The sequence below is a fragment of the Nesoenas mayeri genome (assembly GCF_963082525.1).
Source record: "Nesoenas mayeri genome assembly, chromosome: 3".
NCBI lineage: Eukaryota > Metazoa > Chordata > Aves > Columbiformes > Columbidae > Nesoenas > Nesoenas mayeri.
Genome location: NC_137544.1, coordinates 108504724 through 108519237, shown reverse-complemented (window position 1 = coordinate 108519237; position 14514 = coordinate 108504724). Strand labels below are relative to the sequence as shown.

Sequence of the window (14514 nt, the reverse complement as noted above, 5' to 3'; positions counted from 1 at the left end):
AAAAAATGAGGTGCTCCAACTCAATACAGTGGTGCTGAGGTCCCATTTAATGTGTTGCACTGGCAGGGCCTGCACTGGCCTCTTTGAAAAGAAGCTGCAGTCTATATCAAACGGCCATCCCAAGGGCATATGCTAGCCAGGACACAAGGCTGTGAGGAGGACTCGGGGCAGCTGTAGGCAGCTGGCCACAAAGACAAGGAAAGGTGGATGTATCTACTTGCAGGACACTGTTTTCTTCCCGTTGTCTCTCATTTGTCCTGACTGAGGGTGCTGTCTTGCTCTTGGTAATGGATACCTTGCTGACACTGGCATTCTTTGCTGTTCCCAGCATGCCATTGCCCTCAGTCCTCCTCCTGTGTACTGCAGCCAGCTTGCTGCTGTGAGGAGAAGGAATCCCTTCATAGCATGGCCTTTACATTCCTTTGCTGTTATAACCCTCAGAGATAAAAGGAAGAAGAGTGTCAGCTGGTCCTCCAGAATGTCTGAGCTTTGGCCTTGGGTTTGGTCTGTCTAGGGGCACTTGGAAGAAGGTAGGATGATGGAGTGGACTGGTAATAGTCACTTGGGAAAAAATCCTGGATTTCCTAAGGCAGGCAGAGCCAAAAACTCTGAAATCATAGAATCATAAAATAATTTGGCTTGGAAGGGACATTTAAAAGTCATCTAGTCCAACCCCCCTTCAATGAGCAGGGACATCTTCAACTAGATCAGGTTGCTTCAAGCCTTGTCCAGCCTGGCCCTGAATGTTTCCAGGGATGGGGCATCTACCACCTCTCTGGGCAACTTGTGCCAGTGTTTCACCACCCTCATTGTAAAAAATTTCTTCCTCATGTATAGACTGAATCTTCCCTCTTTTAGTTAAAAATGCTTTACAGGAAATAAAGGGAAGTAGCAACCTGGGGAGTTTTGTCTTCCTGTCCCTCATGCTTTGGGATTTGCTTTTGGAAGGACTCTGGGGAATTGGGATAAGTCAAACTTACTGCAATTTGCAGTAACAGAAGTGAGCTCTGGACCCAGCAGCACAGCAGATGTGTGCTATTGGTAGCAGCAAGCTGCTGTCAGCCAGGACACTGGGGAGCCAAAATGCCTTTCTCAAGGCAAGAAGATGGTTGCTACTCAGCACCAGCCGTTGTGCTGCACATCACCCTGCATAGCTTAGCTGGGGGACCTGATACACAGCAGGCATTTGGTGGCCCTAGCCCTCACTCTTTCTTTGAGCACCCCAGAAGGGTGCTGTCACAGCTTTTGGCCTCTGCATCCTACTGTGTTATACCACTTCAGCACAGCTATCTTTCCTTGCCCTTCCCAAGCTGCAGCAGTTGCAATTGCTGGAGGGCAGAGAGGCAAGAGTGTGCTAGCAAGCCTTGTGTGCTGTTGTATTTTCCATGGGGGAGGCTCTCAAAGCAGGCTGTCAGCCTTCATCCCAGCTCATCTTAGAGCATGTAACTAGCCCACCTACCCATCCTGATGCCTGAACTGCAGAACTTGATGAAGAGCCTGCTGCTGACCCAGTTCATCACTCCTGTTTGCTGGGAGCAGGGACTTCGTTTCTGAAAGTAGAGTAGGTCTCTCCTCCCCTCTGTGTGCATCGGTGGTGTCTTGTGCATACACATCACTTACAGCTCAGGGAGTATCTTGTACTTCAGAGAGCTATGACAGAGTGCATTCCAGCCAGTATCTCACTACTTGCATCCCGTTTGTGTGCTCTTCCCTTGGCACCTGCTTTGGCCACTGTCAGAGGTGAGCTGTAGGGCTGGACACCCCTCTAAAACTTCTCTATGAGACTAGCCGGTCACAGGAGCATCCCCATCGGCCAGAGTGTCTGGTCCTGGTTACCTTCTGCCCTCTAGTGGATGGCGTTGAGGGAAATAGGTGCTGCACAGCAGGGGTGCAGGAGTGTCCCATACCTTGTGAGCCCCACTGAATATCTGGCATTCTCTGCAGAAGCCCAGTCTCAGAGGTTGGTATCTCCTTGAAAGGCAAACCTGAGCTGTCAAACTCAGAAAAAATATTGAGGAGCTGATAAACTGCTGCTATTGAAGGCTTAGCCCACAATTATGCAGCTAATAAGGGTGGTATCATTGATGAGGACGTGTGGAGGGCCAGTGCTGGGAAAGGTGGACATGCTCTAACATTTGTAGGTGGCATATGTGAGCTACAGGCAAAAAACAGGGAACCAGACTGCTGCCACACAAGGAATTCAGTGCAAATGTTCAGGAAAATAATCCTGCCCAGAGAATGAGCTGCCACTCACCTGTAGCCAGTAAGCCAAGCACTGAACAGCCCAGGGTGCCAGCAGGAGAAATGTACCGTGTCTATTCAAAGCAGTGTGAGGCCTGCTATTAAGGTTTTATATCTTGTTAGTGGCCATATATACCATTCAGAGAGCCCTCGTTGCTGCCTTACTTTAGACTACCCTTCACCTTCAATGAACAATCCCAGTAGAAGTGCTCCTTGGCACCTCTGTCTCCCCAATGCCTTTGCCCTGTGCAGAAAGAGATGTCTGAGGTTCCTTGTTTACAAAGAGCTCAAGCTGCTTCTCTGCCAGGCACCTATGCCAGGTTGTGGTTAAGTTTTGGAGAGTTGTGCAACTCCAATTTTGCAGGGTTCTTCTAGAGCTGCTGCTCCCCCACTGTGTATGGTGTGCCTCCAAATCTTTTCTACTGAGGTAGGTAGGTAGGTCAAAATTGTTTTCCTCTCCTTAACAGTTGCTCTCAGGCTTATGGGAAAAGCGCTGCTTCTCCTGTACTGTGCACAGATGTATTTTCATCCTGTTTTCCTTCCCTCCCTGCCATCCTTGGGAATTGTACCTCTGGTTTGTATTCCCCCAGCATCAGGGGCTTCAGAGATGTGTGGAGTTCACTGAAACATCAGCCTTGAAATGCAACAGTAAAACTAGCTGCTGTGTGTGTCATCTGTGAGCAGCAGTCACCTGCTGGGACAGGAGGTTGGATGAATTTGCAAACAACAGCTGGAGCGAGTGCTTTGCTGATGACACTGAATTTCACAACATGCAGATGTTACAGGAGCTTTGCTTTTCAAGATGAATTCACAGGCCAGGTTGATGATGGTGTTATAAGTGTTTCTTCAGACTTCAGAGCAAAAACTCCACATTTGTCATTTAACTGGAGAGGAAGGAAACAGCTGGAAAGCAGCAACCTGGAGCAGGAAAAAAAAAAAAAAAAAAAAAGGAAAAATGTGCCTGGAATGATGCTTTGGGGTGTTTTCAAAGTATGACTTCAGTGTCTAAGACATACTCTAGAAAACTGCATACTCAAATTTTCTAATTTTACTTTAGAGGTTTTAATGTTGTCAAACAGTTAACTCATGAGTTCCTGGGTTTGCTTCTCTCTCTCTCCTTTTTTTTTCTTTTCCCCCCTCAGTCTTATTTTGGTGTAATTGCTTGCAGTTCATAATCTCGACTTCGAAAGTCAGTGCTTGCTTAGTGAAGCAAGAGTGTCTGTCTGTCTGTGTGCATGTGTGTCAGTGCACTCTGTGCCTGGTCCTTAGCAGGAGTGGTGCTGTCACGATGCAGGTGTTTGTGTGTATGTGCATGTGCTCTGTTTCATTACCATCATCTTAGCTGGAGGTGGTGGCACTGGTGGAGGTGTGAATGTGTGTATGTGAACATGTACTCCTGCTTGTTATCTCCTTGGTCAGCAGTGTGTGCTCCTGCTTGGCACCAGGTTGAATAACAAGGTAGAGCAGAGTGAATTAAACATAGGAGCTACTTTATTTTTTTGCATGCTTAAAAAGCCACAATCAAGAAAGGGGATTTTTGGCTGACTGGCCATCCCAGTTAGTGATGGAAAGAAGGCAGCATTTTTGAAGATAATACCAGGAAACGGTGAGTACCTCTCACCAGTAAAGGAACAGCAGTAAAATGTAGGAGTACTGGAGATCCAGGAGCCTGTCAGACTGTCTCATTGAAGCTCATTTTCCTTGTTGATTTCAGTCCTTGTTCCTGTCAGGGTGTTATACAGTCTTGTTAACCACAACTCAATATAAAGTCCTTGCAGTAGTTCCATAGCTCGAGAACAGGTGTTACTTATCCTGTTTTAATTATATGAGCAAGTAGATCCAGATTTATAACTAATCTACCAAAAAAGTTCAGTGTTTTGGGGGGATCACACAGTAATCAGTTTTGGGCAAGTCCATGTGGTAGTTGCCATAGGATTTGGCTGAAGTGTTCTGTGAAGCATACTGTAGATCAATCCTGTCCTACAGAGATCTGCAGGGATTAGCATGGGACCCACTGCTGTCCAGTACTGGTGCCACACGTAGTGGTGACATGGAGCTGGGTGATACGGGATTTGGTTAAGTAACAGATCAAAAGAGGGTCATCAGGGACAACCAAGATGCTAAGGAGCTCCCTTTTAAAAATTGTGGGCTCTTGTGCTGCAAAGAAGTACATTTAGACTCCAGAATATGTGTGCTAATCCCTGTGGGAAGGGTAGTAGTATTTTAGAAAGCACTGTTCTGGGAAGGAGTTGGAGTTGCAGGGTACAGGCTATACCTGAGCTAATGAGATGTTTGAGTGGGTTAAGAGCAGAGGGTGGAAGGGGGAAACCTGCATGTGGTATGGGAAGAACCAGGGGCAGTGTACAGGATCTCCCACTGTGTAAATGAGATCTTGAAAACTGGAAAGAGGTAAAAGAAGAATAAGAAAGCTTTAAAGTGCCTTATCAGAGATAAAAGGGCTACCCAAGTGGGCAGAGCTGATCAGTATGCATGTATTCTTCCTTGAGGAAAAATATCAGGTACTGATGGGAGTCCTGAGTGCCTCAGAAAGGAGCATGAAGAGCTAATGAGTGGACTAGTTCAGATAAGGAGTGCTTTTACAATGAGAACAATAGCCAAGTAGAATTATAATCTTTCAATATCCTCAGATTAAGACTTGATATGTCCTTGTGGAAGTTTTAATCTTTTGGGGATAACTTCTCCAATGCAGGTAAATATTATGACTAGATAAATGCTTCTATGGAAAATTAGCAGATGGTTCTGTCTTTGTATTAGACATTCAAGCCTAATTCCTCTCTGTGGCTTGTTTAGGGACTAGAGACAGTCAAAGTTAGCACTAGTTAGTGACAATGTTAGCTAAGCTTAGCCTCTTTGCAAGTTCTTCCTTAGTACATCTGGTGTGGTTGCTATACCCCATCTTTCTGGCTAACACTGAGTCCTGCCCTCCCGGCCCTAGAGGTGGCCTCCTCATCTTTGGCCATGCTTCATGAGGAGCTCACTCCTAACCTTGCCTACATATTTCTGGGGAGAAAGAAGCCTGCCCTAGATAAGATTTCTCCCTTTTCTACAAGCAGAGGCTCAGAGGGGAAGGGTGGACAGAGATGGGATCACTGATTGCAGTGCTGGGGTGTACAGGCTGAGGGGGCTTTGGCTGAAGGACTCCAGAACATCTAGCAAAGAGATGGGTAGAGCTTGCCTGTGCTCCCAGGGTCCTCACTTCTGGTGTCCACCATGCCTGGCTACCAGCATCAAAGGACTGAGCAGCAGGGTTGCAGTCACAGTCCAGCAAACCTTCTGCACCAGCTGAAATAATTTTAGCAGGGAAAGCAGGCACATGGTAGGAGGAGAGTCCTTGCTAAACCCTGAACCTGGCTGTCTATGCTTCTATGCTTCCCTTTCCACTATCATTCTACCTCTGAGCGGTTCTACACTGTTGCTGTATGTCAGCATAGCAAGAGCATGTTTTTTTCCTTAAAAAAAAGTAGGGGGGGGGGGGGCAAAAAGGCAGGGAGGAATAGATTTGGCCTTCAGAGAGCATAGTGTGTCAGACAGAAACGCATTTGGTAGTGACACATCTGTTCTCCAGGAAGGGTGGCCTAAATCTCAGGTACAGCACAATGGTATCCACAAAAGTCCTGGGTACTGCTGGCTGCAGCACTGCAAACATTGAGCATAGCATACAGAGGCTAGCTTGCAAAATGTGTGTTCTCATGTTGCTTGTTGTAAAAACATGTTTGGCCTGTGCTCCCTGACACATTGTTCCTCACAAGTAGTCCCTGTGTGAGTCCTGTTGCAGGCTCCTAGGCAGGAGATCAGGGTGGCTGGCCGTCTCACAGGCACTGACTAATCCTTCAAGCAGCAAAAGTAGCTCTTCTCACTCAGCCTCAGGCTCCTTTGTGGCTTTTTCCTGGAAATGCCACTTAACGTGCTGAGTCTCCAAGATTTGAGGCTGTCAGGGTGGCTCTGCTGTATGAGGCTTCCCACAGGGCACCTGCCCCCCAGCTTCCCAAGTTATCTCTGTGCAAGAGAAGAGCCAAGTTGTGATGTCTGCATGTGAATATTTGCCTTAACTAAGTCCAGGATAAGAGTGGATTTAAGTGCTTTGGTTTATAAATAAACAGCGCTGTGACCAAGGTAGATTTAAGCAGAGCTGGCAACAGGCCTACTTGGGAAGGGATCTCTTTACCACATGGCCTGCTGTTGGACTTCCTGTTGCATGCTAATCCTTTAAGCCTGCTTTAGCTCTGTTAATTTTCCTTCTTTCCTTTTTTTCCCAATGGCCTGTCTCAGTGGCACATGAATGCCAGTGTTCCTCCGCCAAGCTTGTGCCTACGGCTGGGCCAAGCATCTAGGCTGTCTTCTGAGCACCGGGTACCATGTGGCAGGGCCCCAGGGATGGTGGTGCCTGAATGTGTCCCATTCTCTCTGTCTTACAGGCTCTGCAGCCTCCGCCTGAAGAAACTCACAGTGCTGAAAGAGCTGGACAAAGACCTGAGCTCCATTCTTATTGCTGTCAAGATTCAGGTAGGCTCCTTTCCTTGCTGCTGCCTGATAGCAGCAAGCCCATCCTTGTGCCCTCTGTGAAGTGCTGGTTTGCATGCCACTTGCCTTGTGCCCACCCCTTGCTTATGTCTTGGTTAGCATCCATAGGTGGATTTTGGCTCTCAGGCAGGTGGGAATGATGTTCTAGGGACAGCAGAAAGCTGCTCAGTGCTGGTTTATGTCAGGAATGAATTTGGTTAGGCCTCTGCACCAGGACATAGTGCATCTTGCTTCCCTGCCTACCTCAGCCAAGGCCTTCCTCTCAAGCTGCTGTTCAGAATTTGGCATCCCCTACTTCACCATTCCCAACCCTTTAAACAGGCTCAATGCTGGGTGTTGCCCCCATCTGGATCCCCTCCACAGGGAGTGAAAGGTGGGATGGGAAGCATGCAAGGGATCAGCGGCTCTGTGCATGACTTCTGCTGACACTTGCACCCTATGTGATCTCACTGCTGCATCTGCTGTCCCCTCCCTTTCTCTGTGCATCTCTCTAGGCCTGGTGCCTCTGCTCTGAACCAGGCAGAGGAAGGGGAGGGGCGAGGATCTTTGTCACCAAAGGAAGAGGGAATTTGCCCCCATCCTAGAATATATATCTTCCCCCTACCTTTCTGTAGCTGGTGGTGAAGAGATGGGTCCCTGTAGTTGCAGGCACTTATTTTCTACCTGCCAAGGGACAGCATGGAAGCAAGATGCCTCTTGAGTATGCTGTGTTTGCCATAGCTCCCCTAACCCAGCTGAGATGCTGGTGTCCTTCATTCTGGGCAGCAGGCAAAAAAGCTGCTGATGCCATTGAAAGCTGTGGGTGGGAGCTTTGTGCTCCCACAGTGCACTTTGTGCTGCGCACATCAGGATCTAAATCCTGGATTAGTGCTGGAAGCTGCCGTACTAGTGGAGCTCTGGGAGCTGGAGTTTGCCTTCGTGGCAGACCTGATTCACTTGTGCAGAAGGAACTGAAAGTGAAATGTTTGAAACCTGGGGTCTGGAGTGAGGACGACAGGAAGGTGCTGTGGTCCACACACTGTTGGTCAGTGTCTCAATGGTGCCGTTGAGGAGAGCTTTCAGCCCTGAGACCTGTTGCCCTTCTTTGGCAGGAGGGGGGCTACCTGGCCCCTGGACATGAAGGAGCAATCAAGGCTGGGCCACAGGTGACAACAGCACAGGACTTGGGGGCTGGGAGCCAGCTGGCGGCTGTGGGTCTCACGTGGCTGGGAGGGCTAGGCTGATCCCTCACTCCTTTTATCTCCTGCACTGTCAGCCCAAGCTGTCTGTGCTTCTCTGGACTGGAGAACCTTGGGCTCCTGTGCAGCCACCTTGTGCTGGGGATGCTGTGTGCTGAGCATGTACATCCTTAACTGCCCCGTCTCTCATGTGCTGCAAATATGAGACTGTAGAAGAGACTGTGCAGTGGGACTCCAGCTCTTTCAAACTGATCACCCCCATCCCTGCCACAGGCCAACCTTGCACCCTCTTGGCAAAAGTCACAGGCCTTAGTAGTGACTGTTTGAGGCCACAGGGGCTCTTCACTACAAGACTCCTTTCCCTGCCAGTGAATAGAGGCTGCATTCAGGGTCTTAATCTAAGCATGATCGCCCCCTCTCTGTGTGGCCACATACCCATGGCTGCATGCTGACACGCTGGTGTAGGCTTCATGCAAAGCTGAAGGAAACTGGAGGAGCATGCTTCTGCCTGGTTTAGCCTGTGGCTCAGCACTCACTGTAGGAGTGAGCTGTACCTGTGTGCCTCCACAGGCTGCTTCCACTTGCCTGACCAGCAGCCTTGGCAGGGTTGGGGACTGCTGAGCCCTCCTGGAAGACAGATGGAAGTGGTAGGCAGCTTAAGCACAGCCTACCTACAGAATGGCCTCATATGGATCCGTCCCTCCTGCTCCTCTCCTAGGTAACAGATGAGTCATGCTAGCAAGATGCTGTTTGAAGGCTGCCCAGCAAGTGTTGCCATTTCCATCTTTTGGATGGATACAGCCGATGCATGTAATTTATGGAGGACTTGCAGGTTTCCAATGGGACAGCTGGGGACTAGTGGAAAGGGGAACTGTATTTTCTCTCATTTCAGGAGCAGCTCCGTTGGGTTAAGTTAGTTGCCCATCAGGAAGTTGCTGCTCTGAAAGGCAGGTTGCATGGAAACAAAGCTCTGACCCTGCCTGAGTGGGACTGGCAGCAATACAACAGCCCCAGCACTGGAGACAGTCTGCTCAATGAACGTACATGACCCAAAGGATAGCGTAAGCTGGTCTGGAATATCTGATCTTCTTCTCACAGTGATCATGCCTTCTGGTCTTAAAAAACAGCTTCCAAGTGTGGTGTGTTCTGTTATCTGCTCTTTCATCTGAAAAGACCTCTGTCAAAAGACTAAGGGAGCTTTCATTGTCTATAGAACATAACCATTTCCCAGAGTTGATTTGAATATTTAATGTTCAGTGGCTTCCAGTGAGATAAAGTCAGAACTACTGTGAAAAATGGACTTACTCTCATATCACTTGAGTGATTTTTAAACCTCTACCCATCATTATTTGTTTTAAAAGACTGGAGAGGTCATAGAGCATTTCCTCCTGTGGATTGTTCAGCATGGCATTAAGAGATTCAGATGTGACAGGCTCAGCTCCATAAAGGTGAAGATATCTTTCTTGGCATCATAACTGTTTATGATGTGAAGGGAAATATAGTAATCCTTCTTGGCAGAGGAACACCTAGTCTTGAGCAGTGAATAGAGGAAACAAAGAAAGACGAAAACAAGCCCCATCACTCCCAGAACTTTGAACTCCCATGACAGGTGCTGTGGGAGGGATGCAGATCTTCCTGCAAGGTGCTGGCAGGATGTGACTGGTGGCTCAGGTTCAACTCTGGGTGCTGCTGTAGAGGGATGATGCTGGCAGCTCTGTATTGTAGACCACAATGTGTACTACGGAATAGGCCAGGCTGAAAACCTCGTTTGCCTTTGCCAGCCCTCCTTGATGCCCTGGTCCTGCTCCCTGCAGGAACTTGGATTTTTTTGCTCCTTCTTGCCGTGCATGGAAGGTATATACAGAGTTTTCTGTCTAAACCTCACTCATGCTTTGTTTCTAATCTTTTTGCAACCACTTGTAAGATTTTCCTCTTCTGCCTGAGCAATCCCAGCTACCCTCTAAATAACTGTTTGCAGCTTTGGTATGCTCTTCTTGCCTGAACCCTGTGTCTTAAATGAGACCCATCAGGACAGATTTGTACCTAAAACTGGGCATTGACACCAGTGTAGGGTTACCCCCTATCCCTTTCTACAGAGCCTGTCCTGCTGTCTTGGATTCTTCCCAGGCAGCAAAGTCACAGGATGTCCTAGGGAAGGACTTTGCTTTTGCCTTTATTGAACCTCATGAGATTTGTATCAACCTTATTAGAAATCCCAAATTCTTTTTAACTCTCTGTTGTTGTTAGGCAGGTAGTAGCCTCCAGGTGCTAGCTTCTAATCTGTTATTTGGAACAGTGGTCATTTCTGCTGGGTTGTGGTTTGCTCCAGAAGGTGATCAGTATTTCCTATGGCATATGTGAGTCCCATCCATTTAGTGAAACGTAGTGTCCCCAGAAACAGCATCTTCAAGAAGAATGATTGCACTAGTATGTGTGGTTTGATGAATGAACAAATCTTTTGGTTTATAATCTCTCTGCAACAAACAGCAAATGCTAAATGTGCTGAAGTAAATGGTCACTGCCAGAGTGACCACCTACGATCTCTTATTAAAGAAGAGTTCAGGAAGGAAGACTCAGTGCATTCTTGGCCAGGAAAGCTCATGGGTGGTGAAGGGAATCAGCTCCACCGTCTCTTTTCAGTTTTAGGGAGACCACTTACAGGAAAGCCTCACTACGTTGCACTATTGTTGGGAACAGTATTGCAGATAGCTCAGATTGGGCCTCTTGAAAAGCAAGGAGGTTTTTGCTAAAGCTTTGCTTTGGTGTCAGTGAGAAATGTAATTACAGAATCACAGAATGTTAGGGATTTGAAGGGACCTCGAAAGATCATCTAGTCCAATCCCTCCACCAGAGCAGGAACACTTAGATGAGGCTACACAGGCATGTGTCCAGGTGGGTGTTGAATGTCTCCAGAGAAAGAGACTCCACAATCTCTCTGGGCAGCCTGTCCCAGTGTTCTGTCACTCTCACTGAGAAGAAGTTTCTTCTCATATTTGAGTGGAACCTCCTGTGTTCCAGTTTATAACCATTGCCCCTTGTCCTATCATTGGTTGTCACCAAGAAGAGCCTGGCTCCATCCTTGTTACACTCACCCTTTATATATTTATAAACATTAATAAGGTCACCCCTCAGTCTCCTCCAAGCTAAAGAGACCCAGCTCCCTCAGCCTTTCCTCATGAGGGAGATGCTCCACTCCCTTAATCACCTTTGTTGCCCCGCACTGGACTCTCTCCAGCAGTTCTCTGTCCTTCTGGAACTGAGGGGCCCAGAACTGGACACAATATTCCAGATGTGGAGAACCTCTCTGACCTACTAACCACCCCCCTTCTTATACACCCCAGGATGCCATTGGCCTTCCTGGCCACAAGGGCACAGTGGTCATCCTGCTATCCACCAAGACCCCCAGGTCGCTTTCCCCTACACTGTTCTCTAATAGGTCATTCCCCAACTTATACTGGAAACTGGGATTGTTCTTGCCCAGATGCAAGACTCTACACTTGCCCTTGTTATATTTCATTAATTTTTTCCCAGCCCAACTCTCTAGCCTGTCCAGGTCCCACTGGATGGCAGCACAGCCTTCTGGTGTGTCAGCCACTCCTCCCAGTTTGGTGTCATCATCAAACTTGCTGATAGTGCACTATATTCCCTCATCCAAGTAACTGATGAATATACTGAATAGTACTGGTCCCAGTATCGACCCTTGAGGCACTCCACTAGATACAGGCCTCCAACTAGACTCTGCCCCATTGACCACAACTCGCTGGCTTCTTTCCTTCAGCTAGTTCACAGTCCATCTCACTACCCGATCATCCGGTCCACACTTCCTCAGTTTAGCAGCGAGGATGCTGTGGGAGACTGTGCCAAATGATTTACTGAATTCAAGATAGACCACATCCACTGCTTTGTCATAATCTGTCCACCTCGTTATGTCCTCATAAAAGGCTATGAGGTTGGTTAAGCATGACTTCCCCTTGGTGAAGCCATGTTGACTGCCCCTAATAGCCCTCTTATCCTTGAAATGCCTTGAGATGGCACCAAGGATAAGTTGTTCCATCACCTTCCCAGGGACGGAGGTGAGGCTGACCGGTCTGTAGTTACCCAGGTCCTCCTTTCTGCCCTTTTTGAAGACTGGAGACATTCAAACCCGCCTGGACACCTTCCTGTGTAACCTCATCTAGGTGTTCCTGCTCCAGCGGTGGGATTGGACTAGGTGATCTTTCGAGGTCCCTTCCAATCCCCAACATTCTGTGATTCTGTGAATCTGTCATTCTGTGATTCTGTATCTTCTGTCACCAGGGCACCCACCTCATTCATCAGTGGGCCTACATTGCCTCTAGTGTTAATTTTATCTGCCATGTATTTGAAAAAGCTCCTTCTGTTATCCTTGACCCCACTTGCAAGGTTTAATTCTAAAGAGGCCTTAGCTTTCCTAGTTACCTCCCTACATCCTCTGACAACAGCCTTTTATTCTTCCCAAGTGGTCAGCTCCTCCTTCCATGATCTATAAACTCCCCTCTTCCACTTGAGCTTGCCATGCAGTTCCCTTTTTATACAAGCAGGTCTCCTGGCTCCTTTCCTTGACTTCCTACATGTTGGGATGCTCTGATCTTGAGCTTGCAAGCAGTCTCTGAATGCTAACTATCTTGGGCCACCTTTACTGTGGGATTTCCCCTAGCAATTGCTTGAAAAGGCCAAAGTTTGCCCTGCTGAAGTCCAGGGTTGTGGTTCTGCTAAGTATTCTGTTCCTGCCACATGAGATCCTAAACTCCACCATCTCATGGTTGCTGTAACCAAGGCAGCCCTCAACCTTTACTGCTTCAACCAGACCCTCCTTGTTAGTGAGGATGGGATCCAGCAGTGCTCCTCTCCTAGTTGGCTCATCCACCATTTTCATCAGAAAGCTATTGTCAGTGCACTGGAGGAACCTCCTGGACTGTGGCTGGCTGGCTGAGTAGTCCTTCCAGCAAACATCAGGGAAGTTAAAATCCCCCATGACAACCAGGGCCTGTGATTGTGAGGCTGCCCTCAGCTGCCTGTAGAAGGCCTCATCAACTTCCTCACCCTGATCTGGTGGCCTGTAATAGACACCCACAACAGTATCACCCCTACCAGCCTGCCCCTTAATTCTCACCCATAGACACTCAATTCGCTCCTCATCCATCCCTGGACAGTACTCGATACGTTGTAGTTACTCTCTCACATAAGGAGATGTAATGTAATGTAATGTAATGTAATGTAATGTAATGTAATGTTGTACCATTGCAAAATGTGGAAGCCCTCTTGCCTCCCATTTACTGTTTTTCTGGTTTTTTTCCTTGCTAGCATGGGTAACACAAGCAACAGAGGTACAAGAAGGCCTTATATCAGCTCCACCCAGGTTTGCTGGACCCTGCTGAAGTTCCCATCAGCAAGCTTCCCTGGTGCTCGCTGATGCTGAAACACAACTATGTCCATTGCCATTCTCTTTGGTTGCAGAGGGGATGTAGCTGTGGTCTCCTGTATGGCGTCACCTGCATGCTCTTGTCATGACTTCTGGGGCTGTTGTTAGATTTGCAGTGGAGTTGAAGAGCTGGGGGCTCTAACCTCATCAAAGCTCTAAGCTCACTTAACCTTAGCCAAATCTAGGATTTGTCTAAGTTGCTGAAGGGTCTGGCCACAGCATCTGTCAGGATCAAGCTGGGAAGGGTAGAGAGATGCAATGGGGTCCTGCGAAGTGGCAAGATGTATGAGGTGGGACCCACTTCCTTTGGACTGTTGTGCCTAATTGGTTAGCTTTGACCCATCTGCTCACTTTCTCACAGTTTAAATTAAGGAGTGCTTGCAAAAGCCATCATAGAATCATAGGAAGGTTTGTGTTGGAAGGGACCTGATGAAGTTTGCTGATGACACCAAACTGAGTGGGGAAGTGGACACTTTGGAAGGGAGAGACACCCTGCAGAAAGACCTAAATAGGCTGGAAGAGTAGACTAAGAAGAACCTTATGAAGTTCAGCAAGGCCAAGTATAAGGTCTTGCACCTGGGAAAACATAATCCAGGAGTGCAGCACAGGCTAGGATCTACCCAGCTGGGGAACAGCTCTGTGGAAAGGGACCTGGGGGTCCTGATGGACAGCAAGCTCGAGTGAACAGTGTGCTGCTGCTGTGGCACAGGAAGCCAACAGGATACTGAGCTGCATCAACAAGGCCATCACCAGCAGAGACAAAGAAGCCATTATCCTGCTCTACTCAGTGCTTGTCAGGCTGCACCTGGAATATTGTGTTCAGTTTTGGTACAAAAGAGATGTGGACAGGCTGGAGAGGGTCCAGAGAAGGGCCACAAAGATGATCCAAGGACTGGGAAGCTGCCATATGAGGAAAGGCTGAGAGAACTGGGCTTGTTCAGCCTTGAGAAAATAAGACTTAGGGGAGACCTCATCACCATGTTCCAGTATTTAAAGAGTGGCTACAAAGAAGACAGAGACTCCCTTTTACCGGGAGTCAAATGGAAAAGATGAGGTGTAATGGGTACAAATTGCTCCCGGGGAGATTCCAATTGGACACAAGAGGGAAATTTT

The 14514-nt window shown here is 48.0% G+C and overlaps 1 protein-coding gene across 1 annotated transcript in view; it reads left to right on the top strand.

The window, feature by feature from the left end:
* Positions 1 to 14514, top strand: part of LOC308038945 (phosphofurin acidic cluster sorting protein 2-like) — a gene marked incomplete at both ends in the record, with an annotated part of 99580 nt that overhangs the window by 70094 nt on the left and 14972 nt on the right. Inside the window, one exon of the mRNA XM_080341901.1 lies at positions 6678 to 6765. Within this exon, the coding sequence (XP_080198027.1) occupies positions 6678 to 6765 (88 nt within the window). The remainder of the gene's footprint in view (positions 1 to 6677; positions 6766 to 14514) is intronic.